Genomic DNA, 13,572 nt, shown 5'->3' on the forward strand with positions numbered 1-13,572 from the left:
CATGGCTGCGCCTTCCTCCTCCTCCTCTGCAGGTTTCTCCTTCCCTCAAAGGATTCCTGGACCGCTTGCTGGTGAGAGACCCGGTCCAGCGAGCCTCCGCCAGCGAACTCTTGAAACACCCCTTCCTGGCGAAGGCTGGGCCTCCCTCCAGCATCGTGCCGCTCATGCGGCAGAACCGGATGAGATGAGAGTGCCGGCTGCACGAAAGAGAGAGAGAGAGGGACGCACACGCCGTCTAACCGCTCCCCATGCGGCCACCCGAAGCAGCCACGTCCCTGCCTCGTCCCCTGGCCCTCCGTTCTCCAGGGCGCTGCTGCCGTTCCCTTTGGCCGCCGCGGCAGGGACGGCGGCTCCCAACAGCCAGATCAGCAGCAGGAGCGTTCGGCTCTCTCGGTCCCTCCGGGTTCCCGGCGGCGTCCCATCCGCTGCGGGGCCAGCGGTTCCGCTAACTGGATTTACAACCGTGCCACTACTGTGATGACCGGCAGGAGTTCTCCTGCCTGTCGCACCATACTGCTGAGTCGGGAGGGGGGTGGGGGGGGCCAGCTGGGGCGGGGGGGTTTAATGACTTTAAAATTTCTGATCAAAATGGTAGTTTTTACACACACACACAGACAAGGCGGGGCCGGGAGCGACAGACACTAAGCAACTCAACACTGGAACTTCCAGCCACGTCTAGAAGCAGCTTTGCCTGTTCCTCTGTGGCTGCGGGCTCAGTCTTCCCCGGGCCGGGACAGGAGCAGTCGGAGTAGGTAGGAGCAGTTTTGTTTAGCTCCGGAGCATTCGGGTTTTTTCGGTAGGGTGGCAGCCAACGGCAGGGCATCCTCCCCAGCACCTGGGTCCTCCTGGCAGGAGCAGCTGCCTCCAGGCGCAGCAAACGACTCCTGTTGCTGGGTTGTTGACAACCCAGATCTCCCCCTGCCAGCTCCACCCCCGCTGCGTGACTGCTGAGATCAGCCCAGCCCCTCTGCCTGCTAGGATTGGGATCTCCACCACACCGTCCTGCGCAGGAACCTAAAGCCTGTTGATGCTGCCCCCGTGCTCGTTCTGTGTTGTCTAGACATGTGCTGCTGCTCAGTCTTCGGGATTGGGTGAGCAGAGACCTGGCCTCTTTGCTTCACAGGTTCCTTTGCATCCAAGTCGCCCAAAGTGCCTGGCTCACCCGTCCCCCGGGGGCTCCAAAACGCAATCCACTCCAGCCCCCTGCGGCTAGAATGCAGAAGACTTAGGGGGGAGAGACTCTGGTATCCCAGCATGCAGTGCCGCTTCTTGATCTGTGCAGCCTTGCATGCTGGGATACCTGGAGTCCCTGCAGTGCAGGGCTGCTGTACCATAACAGGGGGACAGGTGCGTGTCGGGGAGGGAGGTTCCCAAGGCTCCTGGCCTGTTGTCTTCAGTTTTGGGCAGCCTATGGGGTCAGAGGAATAAAGGCCCCAGTGGCCTACGGGGGAGCAGGGACGCTGAAGCTCTCTGGTGTTGTCTAGGCTTAGGGGCTTGTTGGATCATCTGTGAGAGATCCTGCCAGAGGGGACTCCCCTTCCCCGGCAGGATCTTCCCCCTCTGCGCAGCCCATGGGCCCAGTTCAGCGTAGGGAGGAGGTGACAGGGTCTGGTCGTGGGTGTGGGAAGGGAGCTCAGCACCGGTCGGGGGGTGGCCTCCTCTCGGAGCTCAGGGGCTGGACTGAGCTGTGATCTCTGATGCCAGCCAGGAAAGGGGGGCGGATTCCCTACCCCTGAGAGAGACTCTTCTGTCCAAGGCTGGCAGCTGCGTCCGCAAAGCAGCCCGCTCTGCGATCGGGGGAGGTCGGTGCTATAACACGGGTCCAAAGGAAGAATTGCCCCGAACTGGGCCAACGTTTTGTTGCTTCTACTTTTTATCCTGCCAGGGAGGGGCTGCTCGGGGAGGGTCCCGCATGCAGAAACTGAGCCATTTGGAGGAGGATTCCTCCCCCCCTTTGCGCCGTGCAATGAACATGCATGCTGTACCACACAACCTCCCCTGCATGCTTTCTGGGGCGTGGGAGGGGCACAGGGATGGTCTTTCTTTACATGCTTTTAGCTACTTCAGTTAGAGTTCGCTGCCTTTTTACTTCTCTGCGGGAGCCCCCCTCGTGCAGCAGGAGTGGGCTGGTTACAGACACAAGGGGATTGTTTGCGGTTATTTTATCTGGTTTGCCTGGCCACCGGATTCTTGTCTGCAGAACTGCACATCAGTCGTGCTTCTTGTTACAACAGAGAGAACTACAGGGCACTAGAGACTGACAGGGGCAAGGGGGGCGGAAACTGGGTCCAGTTAGGTTTTTTTATGTGCTGGACCTAACTCTTCCCTGGGTGGCAATCGGGAATTGGCTCCACTGGGGTGCAAGCGATGGGCAGAGCAGAAGTCGGTCCAGTTAGGAGCCAGCCACAGGCCTGTTGAAAGTTGGCTAATGCGTAAGATCTTCTAGAGCACTCCACGCTGGCTGAATTCTGCTCTTACTGATCCAGTGTCTTACCGGGGATTTTAGGGAGAGCAGGATTGAGCCAGTGCTGCGTGCTCAGTTGTCCGAATTCGTGACATGTTATGGCTGTGTAGGGTGACCGGGAAGGTCTGTTTCATGCTCTTTTTCTATTAGGCCTTAGCCTTAGCGTTTTTAAACATAAACTAGATCACTAAAACACCCTTGAAGTGCCCGACAGCATGACCAGGATGTGTGTATTCATAGCCACCCACGATTGACCATGATGCAAAGCTCTCTGTCACCCAAACCCAGCGCTACACCCAGACGTGTTTACGGTGTGGGGGTGGGTCTTGTTCAGTACAGCCCCTCGGGCACTGTGCTGTACCTAGGCCCTCCCTTCTCAGCCCGAGCCCTTTGTCTAACTCCTGGCTGGGCTCCTGCAGTTTTTCTCAGCTCTTGACACATCATTATTTAACCTTCTGCCGTTTCTCAGCCCGCTTAAATTGCAGCAAAGCCTGTGGGTGTGAGACTGTCCCGTGCTGTACAGTACACCTGGCCTTGCAGCTTCTCACGCCCGTGTTCTGTTCTGACATAAACCACATCAGCCGGCTCTGAATTCCTCCTCCGCCTCGTAACCCATCCCCTGATCTCCCCATACGGGAAAGTTTTTAACCAACATTTATTTTCTTTGGGGTTTCAGCTCAATTACACAGACCTTCTCCGGTCTCTTACTTCACCCAGTCATGGTGTGTTACTGGGTACCCTCTGAGCCCCATCCTCTACTGTTCAGACCCCCGAACCTCTCCCTGAGCTTCTCGGGGAGCACATGAGCTGGGGCGGACTCTTTACGGCTCACGGATTGGAGCAGAAGGGCTTTGTGGGTCACTTGGCAATGGCGGCTGAGCCCCCAGCCTGCCACTCAACATGCCTCTGGACTGGCTCAGGATCCGGGGTCTCCTTTAAGCAAATGGGACCTGGGGCGTGGGGTCGAGCGTTCCCAGGGGGCACAGGGAGCGGGGGAAGGCATTATCCTTCCACTGGCATGAGCATTATTCCCAGCTGATGCCACTGTAGCAGCATCTGCTCCAAGTCCCCAGCTGGTGAAATCAGCCTCACGCCCAGGGCCCGCTCCTCAGCTGCTGTCGATCCCTGCGGCCCCATTGCAGGCTGCAGCTCGGCCAATTGACACCGTTGGCTCACCGCTTCTCCGGGCGACCCCTGGCGCTGGGCTGCTTCGCCCCCCCGCCGAAGAGCTGCTTCCCCTTTCCTGAATCGCTCGCCCCCCGGGCACCTGCTGCTGTGGGGGAAACCCCGGCGGCGGTGGTTTGCTTACTGAATGACCGGGCGGTCCTGCTTCCCCTCGCTACGTCATCGCACGCCAACGGTGGGCTTGTGACAATCGGCACAGGCTGGTCCGCTGCGGTGTAAGACACTAGCTTCCCCCCCCTACATCCCAACTTCCACAGCAAGCTGCTTAGGGCTGCAATCCTCCGAGAGCCTGGGGCGGGGGGGGGGGGGCCTGGCAAGGCAGCTCAAAGGCGATGCAAAGAACTGGTGAACTCTGTCGAGAAACAACTACTGATTTGTTTTCTTGTTACTACTTTTTTTTTTAAAGAAGCTATTTATATTGTCATTTTGTAACACTACAGTATTCCTGATGGGGGGGGGGGGGGCTGATTCAGCCAGGGACTGACTTGTATAAAAAAAAGGAATTGGATCTTGTGCTGTGAGTTTGGGGTTTGGGGGCTTTTTTTGTGGGCCTCAGCCAGGCAAAACTTTTCGAACAGTTTTGAGGTTAGTGTGACAATTACAGGCTTTCTTTTTTGGGAGGAAAACGAAACCCTGGCCTCGTGTGGTTTCTTTGGGGGAGGGGGGCGTATGTGCAGGTTCACGTGCTGCGGGGGCTAGAGCTGGGGTGGTTAGATGGTGGGGGGGGGGGGGCGCTGCCCAGTGCTTGCTCTCGATATGTGACGTACCTTCCTGGGGCGAAGGCGTCAGCCGCTCCAAGGCACTTTCAAGCTGGTGGAGCAAGTCGGAGCCCTGGGCTGGAAGTCAAAGCCAGAGGCCAGTTAGAACGAAGGCACCGATTTTTAACCGAGCTCCCGAGGGACGTGCTCCGTTCTCCGTCTCTTGACCACTTCGAATCCAGGCCGGGGCCCAGACCCCTCGAGCCTCTGACTTTTCACTGATTTCAATGGAAACCACGAGCTGGGCCTGGCTGGCTTTCTGGGGGCGGGAGCCCCGGGCTCACCGTGCAGGGGCCCTGGGTGGAAGCCTCCAGCCTCTGATCTCCAGGTGGTCCGAGCTGGCTCTTCCTGGACTGGCTGGTGTCGGTAACCGCTCCCGGGGGCTGTATCTGAGAGGGTTCAACGTGCAGTGGGACCCCAGTGGGCGACGTGCTGCCCTGGCACAGGCTGAGAGCCGGCCCTGCCCTACTCAGCACTGCCGAGAGAGAAAACGGCGGGTAAGGATCAGGAGCTCGCCCGCCTTAAGGGGCTAGAGCTTCTGCTCAGCATCCCAGCCTCCTTAAAACAATACAAGCCGGGGGGGGGGGGAGATTACCCCCCCAGTGACCTTTAAAGACCTCATACATCACTCCAGTGTGCCCTTTAGAAAAACAAAGTCACCGTCATCTTCAAAAATACCCTCCGGCCGCCTGGTCCCACGTCTGGGAGGAAGGAAGCTGCAGATTTCCCAACCGGCCTCGGGGTGGGGTGGCGGGTGTCTGCTGCAGGAACCCACCGCGCCAAAAAGCGCATGGTCGAGAGGGTGTCAATGTGTCTCCTTAGCGGGGAGCCGGGTCTGCTGCTGCCGCGAGGCTCCCACTAAGATGTCACTCTCGCCCGCCCTGCTCGGTCTGTCCTGCTCAGTCTGGGCCTGAACCCCACCCCCCCCCCCCCGCCCCGAGCACACAGGGAGTTGAGGGGCTGGGGCAGGCCCATCGCCGTCCCAGTTCAGGATTGTGATGGCTGGATAGCGCCTAGCTGAGAGCGGCTGGTCGGGGCGAACCCTCCGCGTAGAGAATCCGCTGAAGAGCGTCCACACACGGCTGGCCGAGCGACATGCCAAGGGGCCACCCAGCCAAGGGGGGACTCGCCCAGCGTTTTACCGGGACAGCGTCTAGGCGCGGAGCTCCCAGCGCCTGCTGATCACCTAGAGAAACCGAACCTGAAGAGCAAGGGGGCCGCTGGACAACAGCCGCCAGGGTCTGCCCCACCGCCTGACTCGGGCTGGCTGCTCTAGTGGAGGGTAGGGGCCAGCCCCGGGCTACACCAGCCCTCCCCTGCCGCCATGCCCGGCCCCGCGCTTAGTGTTGCCGTAAGTCAGATGCGTGGGGCAGGGGCCCAGGGTGAACTCTGTTTAGAGCCACCCCTGGAGTTGGAGCCGTGCGGCTCTGTGTCTAGCCGCAGGCCCTGTCCGCACTGCGAAGGGCTGGCTTAGCTACGGCGGCCAGGGCTGCGATCACCGAACGAAGCAGTTGGGCTGGCAAATGCCACCCCCACCCTGGCACAGATGCAGTTACACCAGCTCCCCTGTGCTTTCCCTGCTGCAGCTGGTCTTGCTGGGCAGGACGCTGGAATAAGGCAGGCCAGGCAATGCACCGTTTAGCTGGTAGCCCTAGGAGCTTTTTGCTGGCCTAACATCCCGGCGACAGCTCTACGGGCAAAGCACTCCTCATGTAGACGGACCAGGTCACAGTCAGCCACGGGGTCAGCGAAGCCAGGGGTGGACCCCTGGGCTAAAGCAGGGGGGGCGGTGTTCGTGTGTAGACAAGGGCTCGGTTCTGCAACTTCTCAGTCTCTTGCCATGCACGTTTCGCAAGGATGTGGGTCGCCACGGCCGCCCACTCTTGACAGGAACTGAATTCTTGCGGGGGCGGGGGGAAACTGTCTCATGAGTCTGGGCGCGATCAGGGGGCCCTGCTCTCGGTCGGGGTTTGTACAGCACCTGGCACAATGGAGGCCCTAAGCTCAGCCGGGGCCACGAGATGCTGCCATGATATAACTATCCTAATAATAAAAGGAGAAAGGATGTTCCCTGGCCAATGTTAACCACTGGGATTGCATTTAGCTTTCAAAGGGAGCCAGATACTACCATGATGGGCCCTGGCTATTGACCTCATTCCGCTCGTATAGACGTAAATTAATTTTTGTAATAACTACAGTGTCCTCACAAGGTGATTTTTAGCTGTAGGGTTACGGGGGTGGGGGGGGAATGGAGCTCGAAGTCAGGTCTGCTGGGTTCCGTCCCCAGTGCCGGGAGGGTTGTGGGGGGTGTATTGGGTTAGAGCAGGGAGGCTGGAAGCCAGGACTCCTGGGTTCCGTCCCCAGTGTTGGGAGGGTTGTGGCGTGTTGGAAGCCAGGACTCCTGGGTTCTATTCCCGGCTCTGTCACTGACTGTGTGACTTGGAGGCCCGGAGAGGGGGAAAGGACTTTCCCAGTTTCCCCATCTTTGGGGTAGTAATACTCCAGCTTGGAGGACCCTGTGAGGATAAAGTCCCTCCTGGTTGGAGGACTCTGGCTTTGACTGCAGCTCAGAGCTCCACAGGAACCTACACGTTCTGGGTGGCACCCGGAGATACGCCAACAGCCTGTGCTGTCCGGGCAGGCCCTCGGGCTCACCTCCTGCCCTGAAGCTGGCCAGAGAGAGGGGATTCCCTGCTGCTCTGCTGGGGGATTCACAGCAGGCAGGGTCCTGGAGCTCCTGACACACAGCGGGAGCCTTGAAAGCCCGGGGAATTTCTGACCACCTGACGCTTCCCACACGCTACGAAAAGCCCCTTTCTTTCCCCAGCAGCCCCAGTAGCGTGGAGATCTCTCCCACCGCCCTCACTTGCTTTAACAGGCTTGGTGCGGTCCTACCTACCTGGGAGATCGCAATCCAAACCCACCGCCTGATCACCAGGCCACAGTGTCCCCCATTTCCCCTCCCCACTAGTATTAGTGATCTTTTTGGCTGGTGGGGGTCTGGGCAGTGCCCTGACATGGGGCCCCATTCTTGGTCAGAGTCTGGGTGGCACCTGGCACAATGGGGGCCCTAATCTCGGTTGGGGTCTGGGCTGCACCCAGCACAATGGGGCCCCAATCTCGGGGACACCAGGTTCTACCGTAATGCATGTGGTACTCAATATTTTCCCCACCTCAGGGAGCGTTTGGATCCTCCCCATGTTCCAGTCATGGGTTCAAGGTGGGAAAGGGGTCCCATGTCCCAGTTCCTCGTGGGGAAGGCGCTGCTCCCCCGATCCCTCCCCCAGCCTCCCAGACCGAGGAACTGCAGTGGCCCAGCTGGATTCAAGGCAGCAGGTTTCGGCTCCTTAGACTCTTGCCAGTGGAGTGGCCGTTCACGGGGCGTTGAGCCCTGCCCACGCCCGCGGTGGCTAACAAGAGCTGCTGGCGTCGGCCTCTCGGGGATCGGTGCTGGGGGGAAGAATTCCAGTTTCTTTTCCATGTGAAATTTTGAAATGTGGTGGTGTGGGGGGGTTCCCCCTTAAATTTCCCATGGAAAATTTTGGTGTTTTTCCAACTGCCTTCATTTTCAGTTTCCCCTATAAGCTGTCAGTTAACGCAGCCCTTTGAAACAAAAGCCCAACGATTTCACCGGGAAATCGCCATTGTTCAGTGACATTAAACCACCAGCAAATCATCAGCTGGGATGAACAAATGTCACCTCCATCAAAAAACCCTTTAAAAAAAAAACCCCTCCAATGAAGCAATCCTCATGGGGCTCTAAGAAGGACTCATTGGCCGTGCCCGGGATAGACAGCTGGACTGCTTTAATCATCCTGGGGTAACTGGAGGGTCTGACTGCCCCAGGTGTGGAGGCATAAAGCACTCACACCTTGTTAGTATGAATTATATTATTGTAGTATATTACATTTGTATTGCTGTTGGGTGTTTTACGGTAGCACCTAAGAGCCAGTCATGGACCAGAGCCCATCATGCCATGCGCTGTATATTATTATCACTATTTATTACATGTATTACGGTAGCACCTAGGAATCATGGACACGGACCCCATTGTGCTGGGCAGGAGATACATTTTTGAGCTATTAGGTGAATTACAGTAGCACCAAGGTATCCCACTCATGGTCCAGGACCTCATAGGGCTAGGTGCTCCCGTAATACACCTAATAGCAATCCAAATGTACAGCGCCTGGCACCTTGGGCCGCCAAGGTGCTATCGTAATAGACCTAATAGCAATATCCCAGTGCTGACCTCCAGGCCCCTGCCCACCCAGGGGCAAGGTGTAAACCCAGTTCACTTCACACCCAGCCAGCTTCCCTAGAGTGGCCTGGTGGATCAGTCCCTCCTTGGGGCAATTCCCCATTGCTGCCCCATTCTGCGCTAACCAGACCAGTTCCTGGATGTGACAAGGCGGCTCAAAATCCACCCTCCCCACCGCATCTCTGAGCCCGCCTGTCCTATCCCAGAGCTAAAAATAGCCAGGCAGATGGTGAGATGGGCTGTGACTGAGGAAGGAAGAAACAGTTCCCCTAGAGCTCGTGGAAAAAGCCTTGTGAATAAGGTGGCTGAGCCACCCCTCCACAAAGCATCCTGTTTCATCACATTTACAGTCTGGGCCCCTACCACATCCCTCCCCAGCGTGGAGCTCCACAGCTTGGGCCACGCACCTCGCAGTCAAAAGGACAGCACGCTTGGAAGGTGCTGGGCACTGCTGGGAAGGGTGGCCTAGGGGTTAGGAGGTGAGCCTAGGACTTGAAAGACCCCACTTCAATTCCTTGCTCTGCCACAGACACCCTATGGGCAAGTCACTTAGCTGCTCCGTGCCTCAGTTTCCCCACCAGTACAATGGGCGTAACAGCCCCACCTCACACAAGACAGTATGAGGGGCTCAGAGATTAGGAGAACAGGGGCCAGGTAAGTACTTAAAATAATAATCTAGGTCTTATATAATAATCCCCAGCTCCAATACTTTACAGAGAGGTCAGTTGCCTCATCTGTTTTACATATGGGGAAACTGAGGCACGGGGGAGGGGAAAGTAACTTTCCCAAGGGCAGTGGCATAGCTGGGGCTTGACCCCAAGGTTCATGATTGGCTAGCACTCTGTCCGCTGGAGGCAGAGGAGTTAGGGGCCACCAGTGACCCATGTTGCAAGTCATTAGGCGGTGTTTTCCTGCAGTCCCAGCTCCTGAAGACTGATTAATTCAAGGTATTCCAGTAATACCCAGCTGAGACCTGTGTCTGCACAGCGCCTGGCACAATGGGGCTTCAGGCCATGACTGGGACTCCTAGATGCTACTGTAATACCTGTAATAAATAATACAGTCTAAACAGACCACAGCTGTCTGAAGACTCAAAAAAAACCCCAAACAAAATCAGAGCATCCAGAAAATTAGAACGTCCCCCTGAGCTCTCTTTCCTCATCCTTCACCTTGCTCGAGAAGTGTCTCAACAATTCTCCTTGTTCTCGCACAATGCATCAATTCTCTTCTTTTTAGGCCTTCTCTCTGGGAGGGACATTGACTGGCATAGGCTATTCTGGGATAACCAGACACCGTTTTGTAAAGAAGAAAGCAATAGACCAGTGCTTCCCTGATAGGAGACCAACCCGTTATTCCTCTCCTGGTTAAAACACAATTGTGGTTGGTTCAGAATCGCACAAAGCGGGGTTTTGTACTTGTAGGAAATTCTCCGGTAGCATATTCTCAGCCCATGCACCAATAAGCCAAGCTGCAAGGCAGAAATTCTCCCTACTGGATCCCTTGTCTAGGGATAAGAACATAAGAACCGCCATAATAGGTCAGACCAAAGGTCCATCTAGCCCAGTATCCTGTCTGCCAACAGTGGCCAGTGCCAGGTGCCCCAGAGGGCATGAACAGAACAGGTCATCATCAAGTGATCTATCCCCTGTCACCCACTCCCAGCTTCTGGCAAACAGAGGCTAGGGGACACCGTCCCTGCCCAGCCTGGCTAATCGCCATGGATGGACCTATCCTCCGTGAATTTATCTAGTTCTTTTTTGGAACCATTATAGTCTTGGCCTTCACAATATCCTCTGGCAAGGAGTTCCACAGGTTGACTCTGCATTGTGTGAAGAAATACTTCCTTTGATAGCTTCAAAATGGGTCTGTTTATAAATGATTAGCAAGTGCTCGAAGATTGTTCTGAGCTATACTTGGAAGTTGGCCTCCTTATAGTGATGTTTGTCAAGGGGATGGTATTTTTTTTACCAGTCTAGCTATACTGGTACAGCCTGCTAGTCTGCGGATGCAGTTATACTAGGTTGTAGGTGCCTCCCCTGGAGAGCTTATTCCCCTTCCCATGTAGGAATGGTGCTACACTACGGCTGGTGAATTGCTTTGACTAGATCAAAATAGTTAAACCGAGAACGGGGCACTCTCTTATTAATAGCCCGAAACCCACGTGGCGTAGTTATAAACAACTTACTAACCTGGGCGGTCGAACTGATTGAAAAAAACCAACTTTTTAACCCAGAAAAACTTGGGAGGAAATGAAAAATGTTTGGGTTCCATAAAAAAACTTTCCGAGACTTCTGATGCGGTTTTGCCAATTTTTTTCCCCTTTGGCCACCGAAAACGGAGGAGGGGGCAGTTGGAAGCCAAAAATATTTTAGTTTTTTTTTGGCCAGTGAAAACCCCCAAGTTTGTATTTTATTTATTTTTAGCTTTGGCTGATCGAAACGTGACATTTTTCAAGGGCCGGAAGCCAAAAGCGTCTGAGGGTTTTTCTTCCAAAACCAAAAGGCCCAAAAGATTTCGAGGGGAAAAGGAAAATTTCAGGAAAACAAAAGTTTCTTCCACAAAAAAACATTTGGGTGGGGGGACAAATAAATAAATAAATGGTGGGAAAGAAGAAACTTGTGTGAAAGGTTCATAGACCCACTGTGATCATCCGCTCTGACCTCCTGGATAACCCAGGTCCCAGGACTTCTCTGAATGAATCCCTGTTTGAGCTAGGCAGCTCTTTTACCAAAACGGGCCAGGTGGTGGGTTTTCTTTTGCCAAAGTGGGTCCCACCCCAGCCCTGACTGCACCTGGAGAGGTCCTGTCCAGCATTGTCACCAACCCCAAACCTGGATGGGTTCTAACACTTGACCTGGGAGATGCCCTTAAGTAGCTCCTTGGCGGCCTTTCCTGGCCTATTGTCCCCATGGGAAGGGCTGAGCAGGGAGGGAGCCTTCCGCGGCTCTGCAGGTCGGGGCGGCTGGCACCTGCTGGATGGGTGCTGTGCTGGCATGCCCGGGAAGTGGGTGAGGTGCAGACGGGCCACAAGGTCCCCAGGGGTGGCGCGGGTGGGTGGGGGGAGCCAGGACACAGCTCTCCAGTGTTTTGCCACCGGGCCAGCCAGCCATCTGTCCTAGGTACCTCGCCATCGGCTCTGAATGCCTCCCGTCCCAAGCTTCCATGTCCAGACCAGGGACTGCAGGCACCCACGGCTGGCAGGGGACTCGGGAACGGGGAACCGGGGACAGGCAGGTGCCCCAGGGACTCTGGGTAACAAGGAATGGGGCACTGGGGATGGGCAGGGTTCCCAAGGGGATCTAGGTCACAGAGAATGGGGCACTGGGGATAGGCAAGGGCCCTGGGGATTCTGGGTAACAGAGGCTGGTCTGGTCTGGGTGGGCAGGGGCCCCGGGGGATTCTGGGCACGGAATGGGGCGCTGGGAGCTCATTATGCCAAAGCAAAACGGTTCAGGGCTGGATGGGCAGAAAGTGACGCTGGGAGGCGGGTGAGTGGGGAACAAAGGGAGACGTGGGACCCTGATCCGAGCAGGTGAGGATTAGGCAGGGGTGATGGGGGGGGCGTGCAGTGCACTGGCTGTGGGGGGAAGGGAGTAGGGGTCTGGCTCAGGCTGGAGGTGCAGGGGGGAAGTGCAATGCATAGGTGGGAGGCAGTAGGGGGCTGGCTCAGGCCGGGGGGGAGGGGAGCAGGGGTGCGGTGCACAGGCTGGGGGTGCAGGGGGGTGCAGTGCACTGGCTGGGGGGCAGTAGGGGGCTGGCTCGGGAGGGGAGAAGGGGGGCTGGGGGTGCAGGGGGATGCAGTGCACTGGCTGGGGGGCAGTAGGGGGCTGGCTCGGGAGGGGAGAAGGGGGGCTGGGGGTGCAGGGGGGTGCAGTGCACAGCCTGGGGGCAGTAGGGGGCTGGCTGGGAGGGGAGAAGGGGGGCTGGGGTGCAGGGGGATGCAGTGCACAGCCTGGGGGCAGTAGGGGGCTGGCTCGGGAGGGGAGAAGGGGGGCTGGGGGTGCAGGGGGATGCAGTGCACTGGCTGGGGGGCAGTAGGGGGCTGGCTCGGGAGGGGAGAAGGGGGGCTGGGGGTGCAGGGGGGTGCAGTGCACAGCCTGGGGGCAGTAGGGGGCTGGCTGGGAGGGGAGAAGGGGGGCTGGGGTGCAGGGGGATGCAGTGCACAGCCTGGGGGCAGTAGGGGGCTGGCTGGGAGGGGAGAAGGGGGGCTGGGGTGCAGGGGGATGCAGTGCACTGGCTGGGGGGCAGTAGGGGTCTGGCTCGGGAGGGGAGAAGGGGGGCTGGGGGTGCAGGGGGATGCAGTGCACAGCCTGGGGGCAGTAGGGGGCTGGCTGGGAGGGGAGAAGGGGGGCTGGGGTGCAGGGGGATGCAGTGCACTGGCTGGGGGGCAGTAGGGGTCTGGCTCGGGAGGGGAGAAGGGGGGCTGGGGGTGCAGGGGGATGCAGTGCACAGCCTGGGGGCAGTAGGGGGCTGGCTGGGAGGGGAGAAGGGGGGCTGGGGTGCAGGGGGATGCAGTGCACAGCCTGGGGGCAGTAGGGGGCTGGCTGGGAGGGGAGAAGGGGGGCTGGGGTGCAGGGGGATGCAGTGCACTGGCTGGGGGGCAGTAGGGGTCTGGCTCGGGAGGGGAGAAGGGGGGCTGGGGGTGCAGGGGGATGCAGTGCACAGCCTGGGGGCAGTAGGGGGCTGGCTGGGAGGGGAGAAGGGGGGCTGGGGTGCAGGGGGATGCAGTGCACTGGCTGGGGGGCAGTAGGGGGCTGGCTCAGGCTGGGGGGAGGGGAGAAGGGGGCTGGCTCAGGCCGGGGGGAGGAAATTGACTCGCGCTGGGAATTACCCCCCCGCCCGCCGCTAGTCAGATTTTCCAGCCGGCCCCTAGGGCGGAGCCGGCTGCTTTAAAACCCGCCCCCAGC

At 57.9% G+C, this 13,572-nt stretch overlaps 1 protein-coding gene across 4 annotated transcripts in view; it reads left to right on the top strand.

Moving 5' to 3' along the window:
* The window catches only part of PAK4 (p21 (RAC1) activated kinase 4), an 89,655-nt gene extending 89,133 nt beyond the window's left edge, over window positions 1-522 (top strand). For all 4 annotated transcript variants that reach the window (XM_084612768.1, XM_084612770.1, XM_084612769.1 and 1 more), the window contains exon 9: window positions 33-522. In XM_084612768.1, coding sequence (XP_084468894.1) covers window positions 33-188 — 156 coding nt within the window. In that variant the 3' untranslated portion in view covers window positions 189-522. The remainder of the gene's footprint in view (window positions 1-32) is intronic.
* Window positions 523-13,572: the final 13,050 nt, after the last annotated feature.

This window comes from Lepidochelys olivacea (genome assembly GCF_965140295.1).
Source record: "Lepidochelys olivacea isolate rLepOli2 genome assembly, chromosome: 23".
Classification (NCBI taxonomy): Eukaryota; Metazoa; Chordata; order Testudines; family Cheloniidae; genus Lepidochelys; species Lepidochelys olivacea.